General features: G+C 41.5%; 1 protein-coding gene across 5 annotated transcripts in view; it reads left to right on the top strand.

Annotated features, from left to right (window-relative positions):
- RUBCNL (RUN and cysteine rich domain containing beclin 1 interacting protein like) overlaps positions 1–8,242 on the top strand; it is a 29,120-nt gene extending 20,878 nt beyond the window's left edge. For all 5 annotated transcript variants that reach the window (XM_021375958.1, XM_021375949.1, XM_021375976.1 and 2 more), the window contains 10 exons: positions 459–563; positions 1,300–1,342; positions 1,722–1,854; positions 2,114–2,256; positions 3,477–3,541; positions 4,653–4,891; positions 5,618–5,679; positions 6,960–7,113; positions 7,235–7,325; positions 7,784–8,242. In XM_021375958.1, coding sequence (XP_021231633.1) covers positions 459–563; positions 1,300–1,342; positions 1,722–1,854; positions 2,114–2,256; positions 3,477–3,541; positions 4,653–4,891; positions 5,618–5,679; positions 6,960–7,113; positions 7,235–7,325; positions 7,784–7,896 — 1,148 coding nt within the window. In that variant the 3' untranslated portion in view covers positions 7,897–8,242. The remainder of the gene's footprint in view (positions 1–458; positions 564–1,299; positions 1,343–1,721; positions 1,855–2,113; positions 2,257–3,476; positions 3,542–4,652; positions 4,892–5,617; positions 5,680–6,959; positions 7,114–7,234; positions 7,326–7,783) is intronic.

Genomic DNA, 11,966 nt, shown 5'->3' with positions numbered 1-11,966 from the left:
CCTTTTCTAACAGCCATTGCTGTGTATTCTTGTGCAAGAAAATACCAAATGAATTTGGGCATTGCTTGCATAAGTGTGAGGCAAGTTAATAAGTGTTCCTGGCACTGTAATGCTCGTGTCAGCACATGCATTTTTAAGTAGGTTTAAGTCTCTTGAGTAATACAAATCTTAGAGGTGTAACTTAAGTCTAAATGACAGCTTCTAGGGAAAATGAACGGTGTGCACTTGGGAGAGATTGCTGTTAAAACTTTTAGTTTAGTTTCTAGAAGCTTCTCCCTAAGAAACCAGGATACATGCTGTGTGACGGGCTCCCAAGAATCCAGTGTGTGTCTAAAAGTTGTTCTGCAAATAGAGGCTGCGTGCTAAAGTTTAGAGAAGCAAAGAAGAGTGACGAGTGTAATTGCAACTACTCTGTAGATGCTGGATAGCTTTACTGGTGCCTTCTTTGTTCTGGGCAGGCTGTGGCTTGCTGATGGGCAGCTCCTCAGTACATCTACCGCTGCATCACGAGGCTACTGGACTTCCTTGCCACAGTGACTCAGAGGATGAATATGTCATTATTGGTAAGACCTTAATTGCAGAAAAAACTTTATTGTTCAGCCGAATATGTTGCATCACTTGGAAAATGTATTGACTTAGTAAGTGGAGAGATTGAATGGCAAAATGGAAAGAACTGCGTAGACATGAGTCTTGGTAGAAAACATACAGAAACCCCTGAGTGGTGCAGGATTTCCTTTTTACAAATGAATATCTTTGTTGGCCTGAAGGATTACAGCTGTGCTTAAAGCAAATTAATTTGGGTACGCAAATGTGAAACTCGCATTTAATTTTCAGCCTCAGCCAACTGCAGCAACATCATTTGGGAGAATTTAGGACAGTATGTTATCAATTTAACTAGAAAATGATTAGGTTTTAGGCAGCTCTACCTCTGCACTTGCACTAGAGAAGACTATCACTGTGCCTTTAGTTGCCAGTGTTCTGCTCTTCTTCGGAGAACATGGTGTTTCTCTGCTTACCTTCTGGTTTTTACACATACAGAAATATGAACCCTTACAGGTAGCCTGGGCAATGTTTAACCTCCATCTTACTGGAGGTTAACAGATTATTTTGTTTTTATTTATGTCATAGCTCTGCAGAAAATCAGCCTCCTCATGCCTTTTTTACAACCTTAGGTTATTTCCCACATCTGATAATGTATTTGAGGCTGACACCCGTATTAAAACAGGGATAAAAAACTGTGCTGAGTAACAGAAGCTTTGTTTCATGGTTAATTTGATAAAGTTTTCTCCTTTACCACAGAACTTGAGCACCTTGAAAATCTGTCTGTGGCCTCAGATGAAAGGTAATGCTTTGTATTTTAATGTAATAGCCCTTGCTGTTTAAGCGTGGTGGAGTGGCACTACCTTTTCTGCTGGGCCTGGTTGACTCTTCTGTGTGGGTTGGGGAAAGGTGTGGGAGTGGAAAATTTGGTACTCACCAAGGAAGAGGAAGGAATGCTGCTTGACTGCAGATATTTTTGTGCTACTTGGCTTGACAGAGCATTCATTAGGTCCTGGAGTCTTGCTGGAGGGCGGTGTCTGTGGCTGTTCGAGGCCTGGGTGTATCAAAGCAAGGGAATAGGATGAAGGCACAGGAGACAGCTCTTCAGGGATGCAGAAGAGGCAGTGGAGCTGCTGATGACATGCTGCCATTTTTCACTGTCTTTATTGCTTAACTTTCAGATCATCTTTTGAACCAGGCAGCAATTCTGCTGAAGCAACAGCTCAGGAGTTGTGCAGAGCTTTCAGAAAACACTGGTTGCAGACAGAATCTGCAGTGCAACTGTCTGGGTGCCTGAGCTCATCTAAGCAGAGAGTGAGTCTAAGCCGAAAACAGCGGGTTCTTTATTCTGTTCCCCGAGTAATTATCTCACTGCAGTTGTCTCCCTGTTATGGATGGTGGGAAGCCCTTCTCCTGGGACTGACGTGAAGGAATTTAAGTGTGGGGATTGCGTGCAGGTCAAAACGAAAGTTTAAAATCCTGAAGTATGAAGGCAGAAGATTTCTAGCATTTAACATATGTCCGGGTATGAACATATGGCTGTTCATCTTCATGTGTTTGTTTTATCCAATAGACTGTGAAAGAAGAGATTCCAAGAGAGCTTGAGTCCAGTTTGAATCTGGCTGAAGAAATAAAGCTGCTGTCCAAATTAAGAGGATCTTCTGGCTGGTCCCCACCGAAATCTCAGATTATATTTAGCATTCACCCTTCGGTCAAGTAAGTCTAATTAAGTGAGCATTGTCAGTGTAGCAATGGAGACTTGTCTAAAACATGCAGAAATTAATGGAAGGAGCCTGGGTGATTTAATAGAAGCTGAGATTAGAGCTATTGCACGGCATAGCTTTCTGCAGTGTCTGTCAACAGCTTCGGAAAGCAGATGGCATCTTTTTCCCCTCTTGGCACGCCTTGATTAACACAGTGTGTGCACTTTTACGTGAAGGGTATGGGTCACAGTCCTGTGGGGAGGGGCTAAGGGAACGGGATGATTCAGTCTGGAGAAGAGGAGGCTTAGAGGAGACTCCCTACAACTTCCTTGAAAGGAGATCATGGTGAGGTGGGGCTCAGCCTCCGTTCCCAGGTAACAGTGGTAGGGTGAGAGGTGATGGCCTCAAGTTGCACTGGGGGACGTTCAGGTTGGGTATTAGGAAGAATTTCATCTCAGAAAGAGTGGTGAGGCATTGGCATAGGCTGCCAAGGGAGGTGGTGAAGAAAGTCACTGTCCCTGGGGGTGTTCAAGGAAAGGGTAGATTTGGTGCTTACAGACATGATTTTGTGGGCTGTAGTGGCAGTAGGTGGACAGTTGGACTGGACGATCTTGGAGGTCCTTTCCAACCTTAGTGATTCAAAGATTCTGTGTGATAAACACACATACTGTTTGGTGTTACAGGGGCAGAGTGCTTAACCAGACTCCATTTTGGAATTGCATTTTGTGAGATTAACTGGAGTAAATGTTTAAGGCTTGCCCTGTTTCTTCCTGGCTCACATTTCATGTGCAGTAGATTTTCAGAAAGGAGAAGAACAGGTGGTGTTTGGGGAAACTGCCAGTCTTATTCTGCATAAAGTGTCATTAAATGCATAAAGTAGGCAGACAGGCTAATTCCCTGTGTTGTTGCAGATCAAGTTGCTTTTTCAGTTACAGATATGTGTTTGTTTTTTTTCCCCTTTATATTGGTACTTTCTTAAGCAATGACGAAGAATCTAAATTCTTGCAAAAGATCATCTTTAAAAGCAGTAATTGATATTCTCCACAGAATAGCTTAGAGACTCCCACTAAAATAATGGTGTATTTCTGTCCCAAACTCTTTTTTGTGGAGGAGTAGAAGTCAGCTCCCATTGTAGAGATGCTGACGTTGGTGAAACTGTCTTACACCTTGGGAAAAATGATAATAGAACTGCATTTCATAGTGGAAGGTGTAACCATTTGTCTCTGTATGCAGGAGAGATGCTGTGGTAGCTGCCCAAAACTTTACGTGTGTTGGTTGTGGAACCCCAATAGAAAGCAGTAAGTATTATCAAAAGAAAAAAAAAAAAAGAATTTGTAAGTGGTAACCAAGCTATAATACTTGTCAACATAGATATAGCACAATTGTAAAATCTGCTGGAAGGAAAATCTCACTGCTGGATGTGCCTAAAGTAAAAGGGGCAGTATAGGCTGTTAGCACTGCCTGGAATTTCTCATTGTGGACAGAATACAGTACTTGATACTTGATGTCCTTGTGAGACACAGTTAAAATTAGTGACAGTCAACAACAAAACAGGAAAAGCTACAAACAATTAAGCCTTCAGGCTGGAAAGTACTATTTCTACATTTTACAACAGTTTCTTTCAATAATTCTTTCTCCCTTCCAACTTACACATTTCCAGAAGTCTCTAAAAGCAAGCTGATGAAATGCATAGCTTTGTTCTTTTGGGCATGTTCTTAAACTTGTTTTTTTTTCTTTTAATCTTGATCACAAAATCCTACTTGTCTGAGGAGTATTTGTGATATTCTGTGAGAACTGCTGGACAACATGGTGATTTTCAGGTCTGGTAACCAGACCTTACATAAGAAATCTTTGAAATGGGTTTCAGAACCACTTGGAAGGGTCTGGGTCAGTTGACAAAGAGCAGAATTTGTGATGGCCTGTAAAGTACCATGTCTGTGATGGCATGTGAACTTGAGCAAGCACGAGATGCTGAGAGAGCTAGGAAAAAAAAAAAGGCTTTAAATGAAAAAAAGCTATTGCAGAAATGTAACACCAAGATCAGTGTGTCTTTCTGTTCAGTGGAATTATTTTGCTGCTGTTTTTTTTTGGTTTTGAATTTGTTTTTTGGTGTTGTTTGTGTTTTTTTGGGTAAAGTAACAATGGATTCTTTAAGACTTCGTGGCGATGAATACAATAAGTTCAGTTTGATAGATGTTGAAATGAGAATAACCTCTTCTAATGCACAACACAAACCTTGTGAATGTGTTTACCACAGTAACAACTCCCCCACTTTGAAAATAAATAAATACAAGGAAATTCTGTGCCCTTCACTCCATTAGATATGAGTTATTGGGACAGAACAGGCATGTAGACAAGAGGTACGTCCCCTAAATATTCACAGTGTCATTGCTGTCTTTGTTCCTGCAGAATATATCAGGAGACTCCGTTACTGTGACTACCTGGGGAAATACTTTTGTGACTGTTGCCACAGTTATGCTCAGTCTGCAATTCCTGCCAGAATACTGATGAAGTGGGACTTCAAAAAATATTACGTATGCAACTTCTCCAAACACCTACTGGACAGCATCTGGCAGCAACCCATTTTCAATGTGTCGTCTGTCAACAAAGCTCTATATACAAAATCTAAGGAAATGGACAGGGTGAGGGTAAGTGGCGGGTTTTCTTTTGTTTTGAAGTTGTGGGTCTGAGACTTTTTGGGAAGAACTCTTCAGAGCCTGTTGTCCTTTGCTGTGTGGGGGGGAAGGAGGCTGAGCTGTCTTTTCTGCACTTACACTTGTCTCATCACCATTTCTGGGACTTGCCCTCTCTCCCCACGGATAATGAGGGAGCAGGGAGAAGTTTCCAACCTATGCCAGAAGTCTCATTTCTCCCCATCTTTGGGAGGCATTTCTTTAACTGATTGCAGTTCACTGAATAGCTGGGCTTCTTCCTGGCAATTTGCTGTTGGACAGCTCCAGAAGTTTTGAATGATTCCTTAATTTTATGAGCCAGGAGAAAAACACCCTTGACTCATCTAAAGGCTTTACTTTCTACAAGGAGGGCTGCTGTGCAAGCTGCCTTCTTGTCTGAAGACACTGATAGTTGTTATTACACAGGTTTGGATCTAGCACCTTGGTGAGCGGATGTGGAGCAGCTGGCAGTACTGAGAATTGTTTCCCTCCTCAGTGCATAAAAGCAGTCTCTGCATTCCTTGTTTCTTCATGCATTAGAAAATCCATTTGTTAAATCTTGTGTTGAGTGTAAAATTCCTGCTTTCAGATTACGGATAATATACCGATGAGTTCCTGACTGTTTTTTTTCTCATTTCTAAGTATATAAGTAATACTCTTTCTTGTTTACAAATTGTTTTGTTTCTCCTTTTCATCTTTTAGGAGACACAAGAACAGCTTTTTCATTTAAAAAAGCTTTTGAAAACCTGCAGGTTTGGTGAAAGGTACGGACCATGATCATGCATGGAAAAATAGCTTATTAAAACATACATATGGTACTCATAGAATCTTCTTCTCTAGAGACATTTGAGTGCAATTTTCAATGAGCTAATCTGATCATCAGAGAAAATTGTGGTAACAGAACTTCCTTCTGTTGCACTGCAAATGTTGAGTGAAGAGCAGCTTTTAAGTGGTAGCTTTCTGTTTCTGAGAAGTCCTTAGACATTTCATTGTGCAAGTTGAGTGACTTTTGCTCAGTGTGTATTTTTGTTCCTGCTTTGTATCTCTTTGGTTGTCACTAGCTCCTAAAAGTCCAGATATTGTCTACCTCTATGAGATGGTTTGTCTCATTGAAAAACCAACAAGCAAGCAAACAAAAGCCAAAAGCAAGGTCATTAAGTGTTCAAAGATTTCTTCTAGAAATCCATCATATGCTCAATTCAGTTTGTTGTAGCCACATATTAAAATGAAAATAGTAACCCAATGTGATAAATACCAGAATATGAGAAGGCATAAAGCTCATCTTGCTTATTGCTGCAACTTTAAGATTTTTGGCATACACCTCCCCAAACTATGGGCATAAGCAGTGGTTAGACACATGAATGATGAGATCACCACAGAATTGCTGACATCTTTAAAAACAGCCATGAGCAAAATAAGCTTTAAAAGTAAGTTTTGTTATCGCTCCGACGTGGATTTCTTTAAGAAAATCGTCAATTATGTGTTGTTCATCAAAATTAAATAGGTATTTTAATGTCTTTCTTCTGCACAACTTTGTGATTCCATTGTAGAAATAAGCATTAAGATCTTCACTGCACCTTCTGTATTTGCTCTATGTGGGAAATTTAAAAAATTATATTTTCAGTGTTCATGTTCTTAGCACAAGTGTAGTTTCACCTAATAGTGATCTATGGTGTATAAAAACCCTCATTAGCAAAAAAAAAGTAAATAAGCCAAGTTTATTGCACTAGATATGGTATGGGATTTTATGTGCTGAGGGAGGGTAGATCCCTTTCTACATTATTTGAGGATTTCTGGGATAACTGCATATTGCCATGTGCCTGAGGAATGCACACGTAAGGTAGACATTTTATTCTAAATCCGAAACCCTCAATTTCTAGTAATGTGAACTAAGATTGGGAGGGGAGGTGGTAGCATTTAGCAGGAATCTGCTTTGTGTGATCCCTGGCTGACTGGAGAAGTGAAAGAGCCTTATTTGTAAAATGTGCTTGAAAGACATCTTTTGTAACTTGATTTGAAATTTCTTTTTCGCTTTTCTTTGCAGCGTACTGAAAGAATTTGAGCAGGTCCCCAGCCATCTGACAGAGGAGCTGCATCTCTTCTCGTTAGATGACCTGGTAAAGATCAAACGAGGGCAGTTACTTCCCCTCCTTAAAGAAATTCTGAAGAGCTCCACCTCTCATGTGGATGGCTGTGAGGTAAGGAAGAGTCTGTGCTCTTAGGGTCCTTCATGAGAGGAATAGCCCTGTTGGCATTCCCAAGTATTTTTTTCTTAGATTAAACTTAAAAAGTAACTCAACTTTCTTTCCACCCTTGTAGCTCTGCCAAGCAAAGGGATTTATCTGTGAATTCTGTCAGAGTGCAGATCTGCTCTTTGCGTTTCAGATTTCCAAATGCAAAAGGTGCACAGGTATGTTCCGGAGCAAACACTTTTCTTCCTTCCTTGTGTAAAGCTCTTCCAACTTTTATTGTAGGAAAAGACTGAGAACTTGCGTGTGTAGTTGAAAACTGTGGATAGCGTGGGTATTTGAGAACCAGCCTGCAGTGGCTGTCTTGCACCAGTACATTCAGAGAGTAAAAGCGGGGACTTGTCCGATCGTAATTATGGCTGCAGCGGGAGGTTGGAGCAGTGCTGTCCTGCTGCTATATCAGATTTCACCAACATTCATTGCAAATCCTGGGAATCTTACCAAAACAGTTAGTCGGACTTGTTACAGTGGTTATTGTTGCCCTGGTTTTATGCTGCTTCTGTTTACATTTACACTTGGGTGAACTAGGTAGAACATTCTTAAAGGAATGTAGCTGTTGATTCATTTTTTTTTTTTTCTTTTTTTTCCTGAACGTTAAACTGCTTGTGTTGATAAACAGAGTGCAAAGCGTGTTTTCACAAAGCGTGTTTCAAGTCTGGAGGCTGCCCCAAGTGCCTGCGCATCGCAGCTCGGAGGACGCTTTCAGAAACTCCGTCACAGGTGCCTCTGTGAAACTGGATTCCTCTGATGGTGATTGCTCAAAGCCAAGTCTTCGGGTGCCTGACTAAGAACTGAATGATGTTGTTTTAGACATTACTATTTTTAATGCATGTTTCCTTTGGGGGAAAAAAAGAAAGCAAAAAAAGCCCTTTAATATCATCCTTGAAAACTCTCCCTAAAGGAGTTTCATCTTAACTGGTGACAGAAAGACTGGATGTTAATTCTGGGAGCAGCATTTTGTTGCTGTTTTGTTCTTATATGTAAGATTTTAATATTGGATTTTTTCCATGTAAAAAATGATTCTTCTCTGTAATTATGCAAATAGTGTATAGATAGTAAACAAGTCTTGGAAATCCTCTCCTGTGTCAGAATTTGGAAATTGAAAATGTGGTAAAATATGAAGTTGTTTTCACATAAGCTTTTTATATTATAAAATCTTGTCTGCAAGCTTTATGTAGAAGCTGATCTGAAGTTCTCTCCTGGCAAACACTTGATGCGAACTGTGGATTGTAAGTTTGTCTTTTAAACTGACTTGCAGCAGCTTGTGGTGGGTTTACATTCACTGGCTGCCAAACACCCACCCAGCTGCTGTGTCACTCCCTCTCCTCCACCGGACAGAAAGAGGAAGTAAGATGGAAAAGCTCGTGGGCCAAGATAAAAACAGGCAGATCATTTAACAATTAATGTCATGGTCAAAGCAGACTGAACTTGGGAAAAATCAATTTTATGCATTGCCAATTAAAAATTGAGTAGGAGGGTGAGAAACAAACATAACAATACCAACTTCTCACCTTACCCTCCTTTTTCCCAGGTTTAACCTTTCTCCTTCATTCCCAACTCCTCTCCCTTTTCCTCTTATCCCAAGCAGTGCAGGTGAACAGGGGTGCTGGTCACTCCATAACAGATCTTTTCTGCTGCTGCTTTCTCCTCACCCTTTCCCCTCCTATGGGATACAGTCCTTCATGAACTGCTCCAACTGTGGGGCTTTTCCACAGACTGCGGTTCTTCAGGATAAACCTGCTTCTGCGTAGGCTCGCCACAGGAAATATCCACTGTCTCCACCACAATCCTGTCCAGAGAAACCTCAGATCTTGAAAGCATGTACTTAAAGCTGTGCTCTCTCCAGCAAGTTGCTCTTAATATTCTGGATCTTTCATTCTAATTTTGCATTGTGTTCTTCCTCTCCCTGCCTTCCGGCTCTAGTATTTTGTAAGGGAAAGGATGGCTGTCTGTAACCAGGCTCTGTTTGAGTCCACGCCCCTGCTACTGCCACCGTATGCAGAAGTATTGAACTTGCCCACTGTTCCACTTTGCTCTTTTTTCTGTGGCCAGAAACAGATTAACTACTTACTGCTCAAGCAAGATTATCATCTCTTACTCCAGATCACCAAAGGGATATTGACGTAGAGTAAGAGGTGGTGAGAAAGAGCCTGCTTATACAGCTGACTGTGTTTAATGTTATGCAAGAGTAAATTCTCTTTTTTTAACTAACTGAATCACATGAAAGGCCTTGCTGTAGGGATTTTCTGCTTACAAGGAGCTCACTTGAATAATCCTTCTGTGGGATAACCTGCGGGGCAACTTAATACATTATCTTTTTCATTATTCACATATTCAGAAGAGCTAATCTGGTGTCTGGCTGTGCTTTTCACAAATGTATGAGATATGCAGACGTACACAGTAGGGGGATGGCAGAGGGTGAGTTTCACATTTTACACCCACTCAGTTGAGTCCAGGCTTAGTCCAGGTCTCCAAAGAGCATGTACAGCTTATCCTGGCTAATCATGGCTAAGTAGCACAACATGAACTCAGCATTTCCTCATCAGTTCACTATAGTTAATTACAAGAGAGTATCCTTGATGAATTTGAGTCATTAGAGGAAAGTGGAAGACCCAAGAGGATCATTACTCCTATAGGTCAAGTAAAACTAGTAAAAATGTTCAGCTGATGACAGTAAAGCAAAAGTCACATGTTGGAAGGAATAACAGGGGCTATTTGCTGTTTTTGTGGGGTGGACTGAGGAGGGTCAAGACAGGAACATGCTGAGACCATAGTTTTGGTTCTGTGGTGAGAAGCAAGGCATAGGTGACTAGAGCTTGTACCCACGATGCGTTCTCAGTGTTACTGAGGTCTTCTTATCAGCACCGTAGCACAAAACAATGAGATCAAAACTGAATACGCGCTTCAATATCTTTTTGTGTTTGGTGCTAATGTGGTTTGGGCAGGAAGGAGTGACTTCTCTGCTATGCCCCCTCTAGATGTCTTTAGGGCATAACTGTCTAGACTGTGCAGGGATGGGGTCAGGAAGGCTAAGGCCTGACTGAAACTGGGCTTGGTAAGAGGTGCAAAAAAGAACAAGAAAGGCTTCCACAGGTACATCAACCAGAAAAGGAAAGTCCAGGAAGGTGTACCCTTGCTAGTGAGCAATACAGGGCAGGCTGGTGACAATGGAGAGAGCTGGGGCTGTTCAACCTGGAGAAGAGAAGGCTCCAGTGAGACCTGAGAGCAGCCTTTCAGTATCGAAAGGGGCGGTTACAAGAAAGAAGGCAACAGACTCTTTGGCAAGGTCTGCTGTGATAGGACGAGAGGAAATGGTTTCAAACTAGAAGAGGGGAGATTTAGACTGGATAAAAAGGAAGAAGTCTTTTATGGTAAGGGTGCTGAAGCACTGGAGCAGGATGCCCAGAGTGGTTGTGGATGCCCCATCCTTGGAGACATTCAAGGCCAGGCTGGACAGGGCTCTGAGCTCCTGATCGAGCTGTAGGTGTCCTGGTTCATTGCAGGGGTGTTGGACCAGGTGACCTATAAAGGTCCATTCCAACTCAAACAATTGTATGATTCTATGAACGGTGTTCTCTGAATCAAGTTGTGAAGTTTGGTATTGTCCTAATAAGCTTGATATGTTATTATTGAGCATGTCTCTGTAAGTAAGCGTGGAGTGTGATTTTTATGAGGTTAAACTAGACTATAATGCAGATACAAGGTAAGAATTGTTTAAGAAACAACAGCTGTATGGATATGGCTACAGTGAATTTCTTTGCAGGAAGTCCTGCAAATTTGAATTCAGAGAAGGGTTAGACTGTGTTTTCAAGGAGTCAGGCAAACTGCTAGCTGGAAAGATGAATGTGCTTCACAAAGAACAGCAATGCAAGAGACACAATTCTTCAGCCGTTCCTCAAGCAGTGTGGACCAGTGCCTGTTCTTTACAGTGATATTCCATGTTGTTAACGCAACTGGAGCACTGCTGAGGATTCTACTGGCTGTGTGCTCTTGGGGACACGAGGGAGAGAAACCTATTCCTAGTAGCTGCCTGTCTCACTCTGCTAACAGAATTCAAACCAAGACAGTTTACTTACTAATTTCCATAGGAACAAGTTTTCAAAGGGCACAAACATCTCACTCGTGCTGTTAACAGTTTTACCTGATTTCGCAGCAGTTCTGTTTACACAGAACTGTTAACATGTATTTTTCTTTTAGTTTCAGTTCAAAGTGGTCCGGAGGTGGAAGTGCTTTGCTAAGACTTTGTGCAGTGTTTTTCAGCCAGGATCCTTCATGACACATAATACAGCTGTTACTGTAAATAATAGAATAATATTAATTGCTAAGTGTAGTGTGGACTCACAGATCACTTACAGATCTTGCTGTAAGCAAATACGTTGACTAATTAAGGAGCTTTACGGAGCTGTATAATTCCAGGGATGCCTGTCACATCCATTCACTTCAAGAGAAGAAAATATCTGTGTGTTTTATTAGAAACAAAATCCGCATTTGTTGGCATGGGCATAATTGTGCCACATTTATTCTAACAGCTGGCCAGTGCAGATATCCGTGTTGCAGTGCCCAGAACCACTGCTTAATTTGTGTGTTACAAACACTACCAGAATCATAGAACCATAGAATGGCCTGGGTTGGAAGGGATCTCAAAGATGATCTTGTTCCAAACCCCTGCCGTGGGCAGAGTTGCCAACCACTGAAGTGAGCACTATATTAGGCTGTCCAGGGCTCCTGATAGGAATAGCAAAGCACCAGCTGGTTTGTACTGAAGAATCAGAAAGTAGTTGAAGAAATTATCCAGCTATTTC

The sequence above is a fragment of the Numida meleagris genome, chromosome 1 (genome assembly GCF_002078875.1).
Source record: "Numida meleagris isolate 19003 breed g44 Domestic line chromosome 1, NumMel1.0, whole genome shotgun sequence".
NCBI lineage: Eukaryota > Metazoa > Chordata > Aves > Galliformes > Numididae > Numida > Numida meleagris.
Note: the sequence above shows the minus strand (reverse complement) of the source record. Positions and strands in the feature narration are given on the sequence as shown.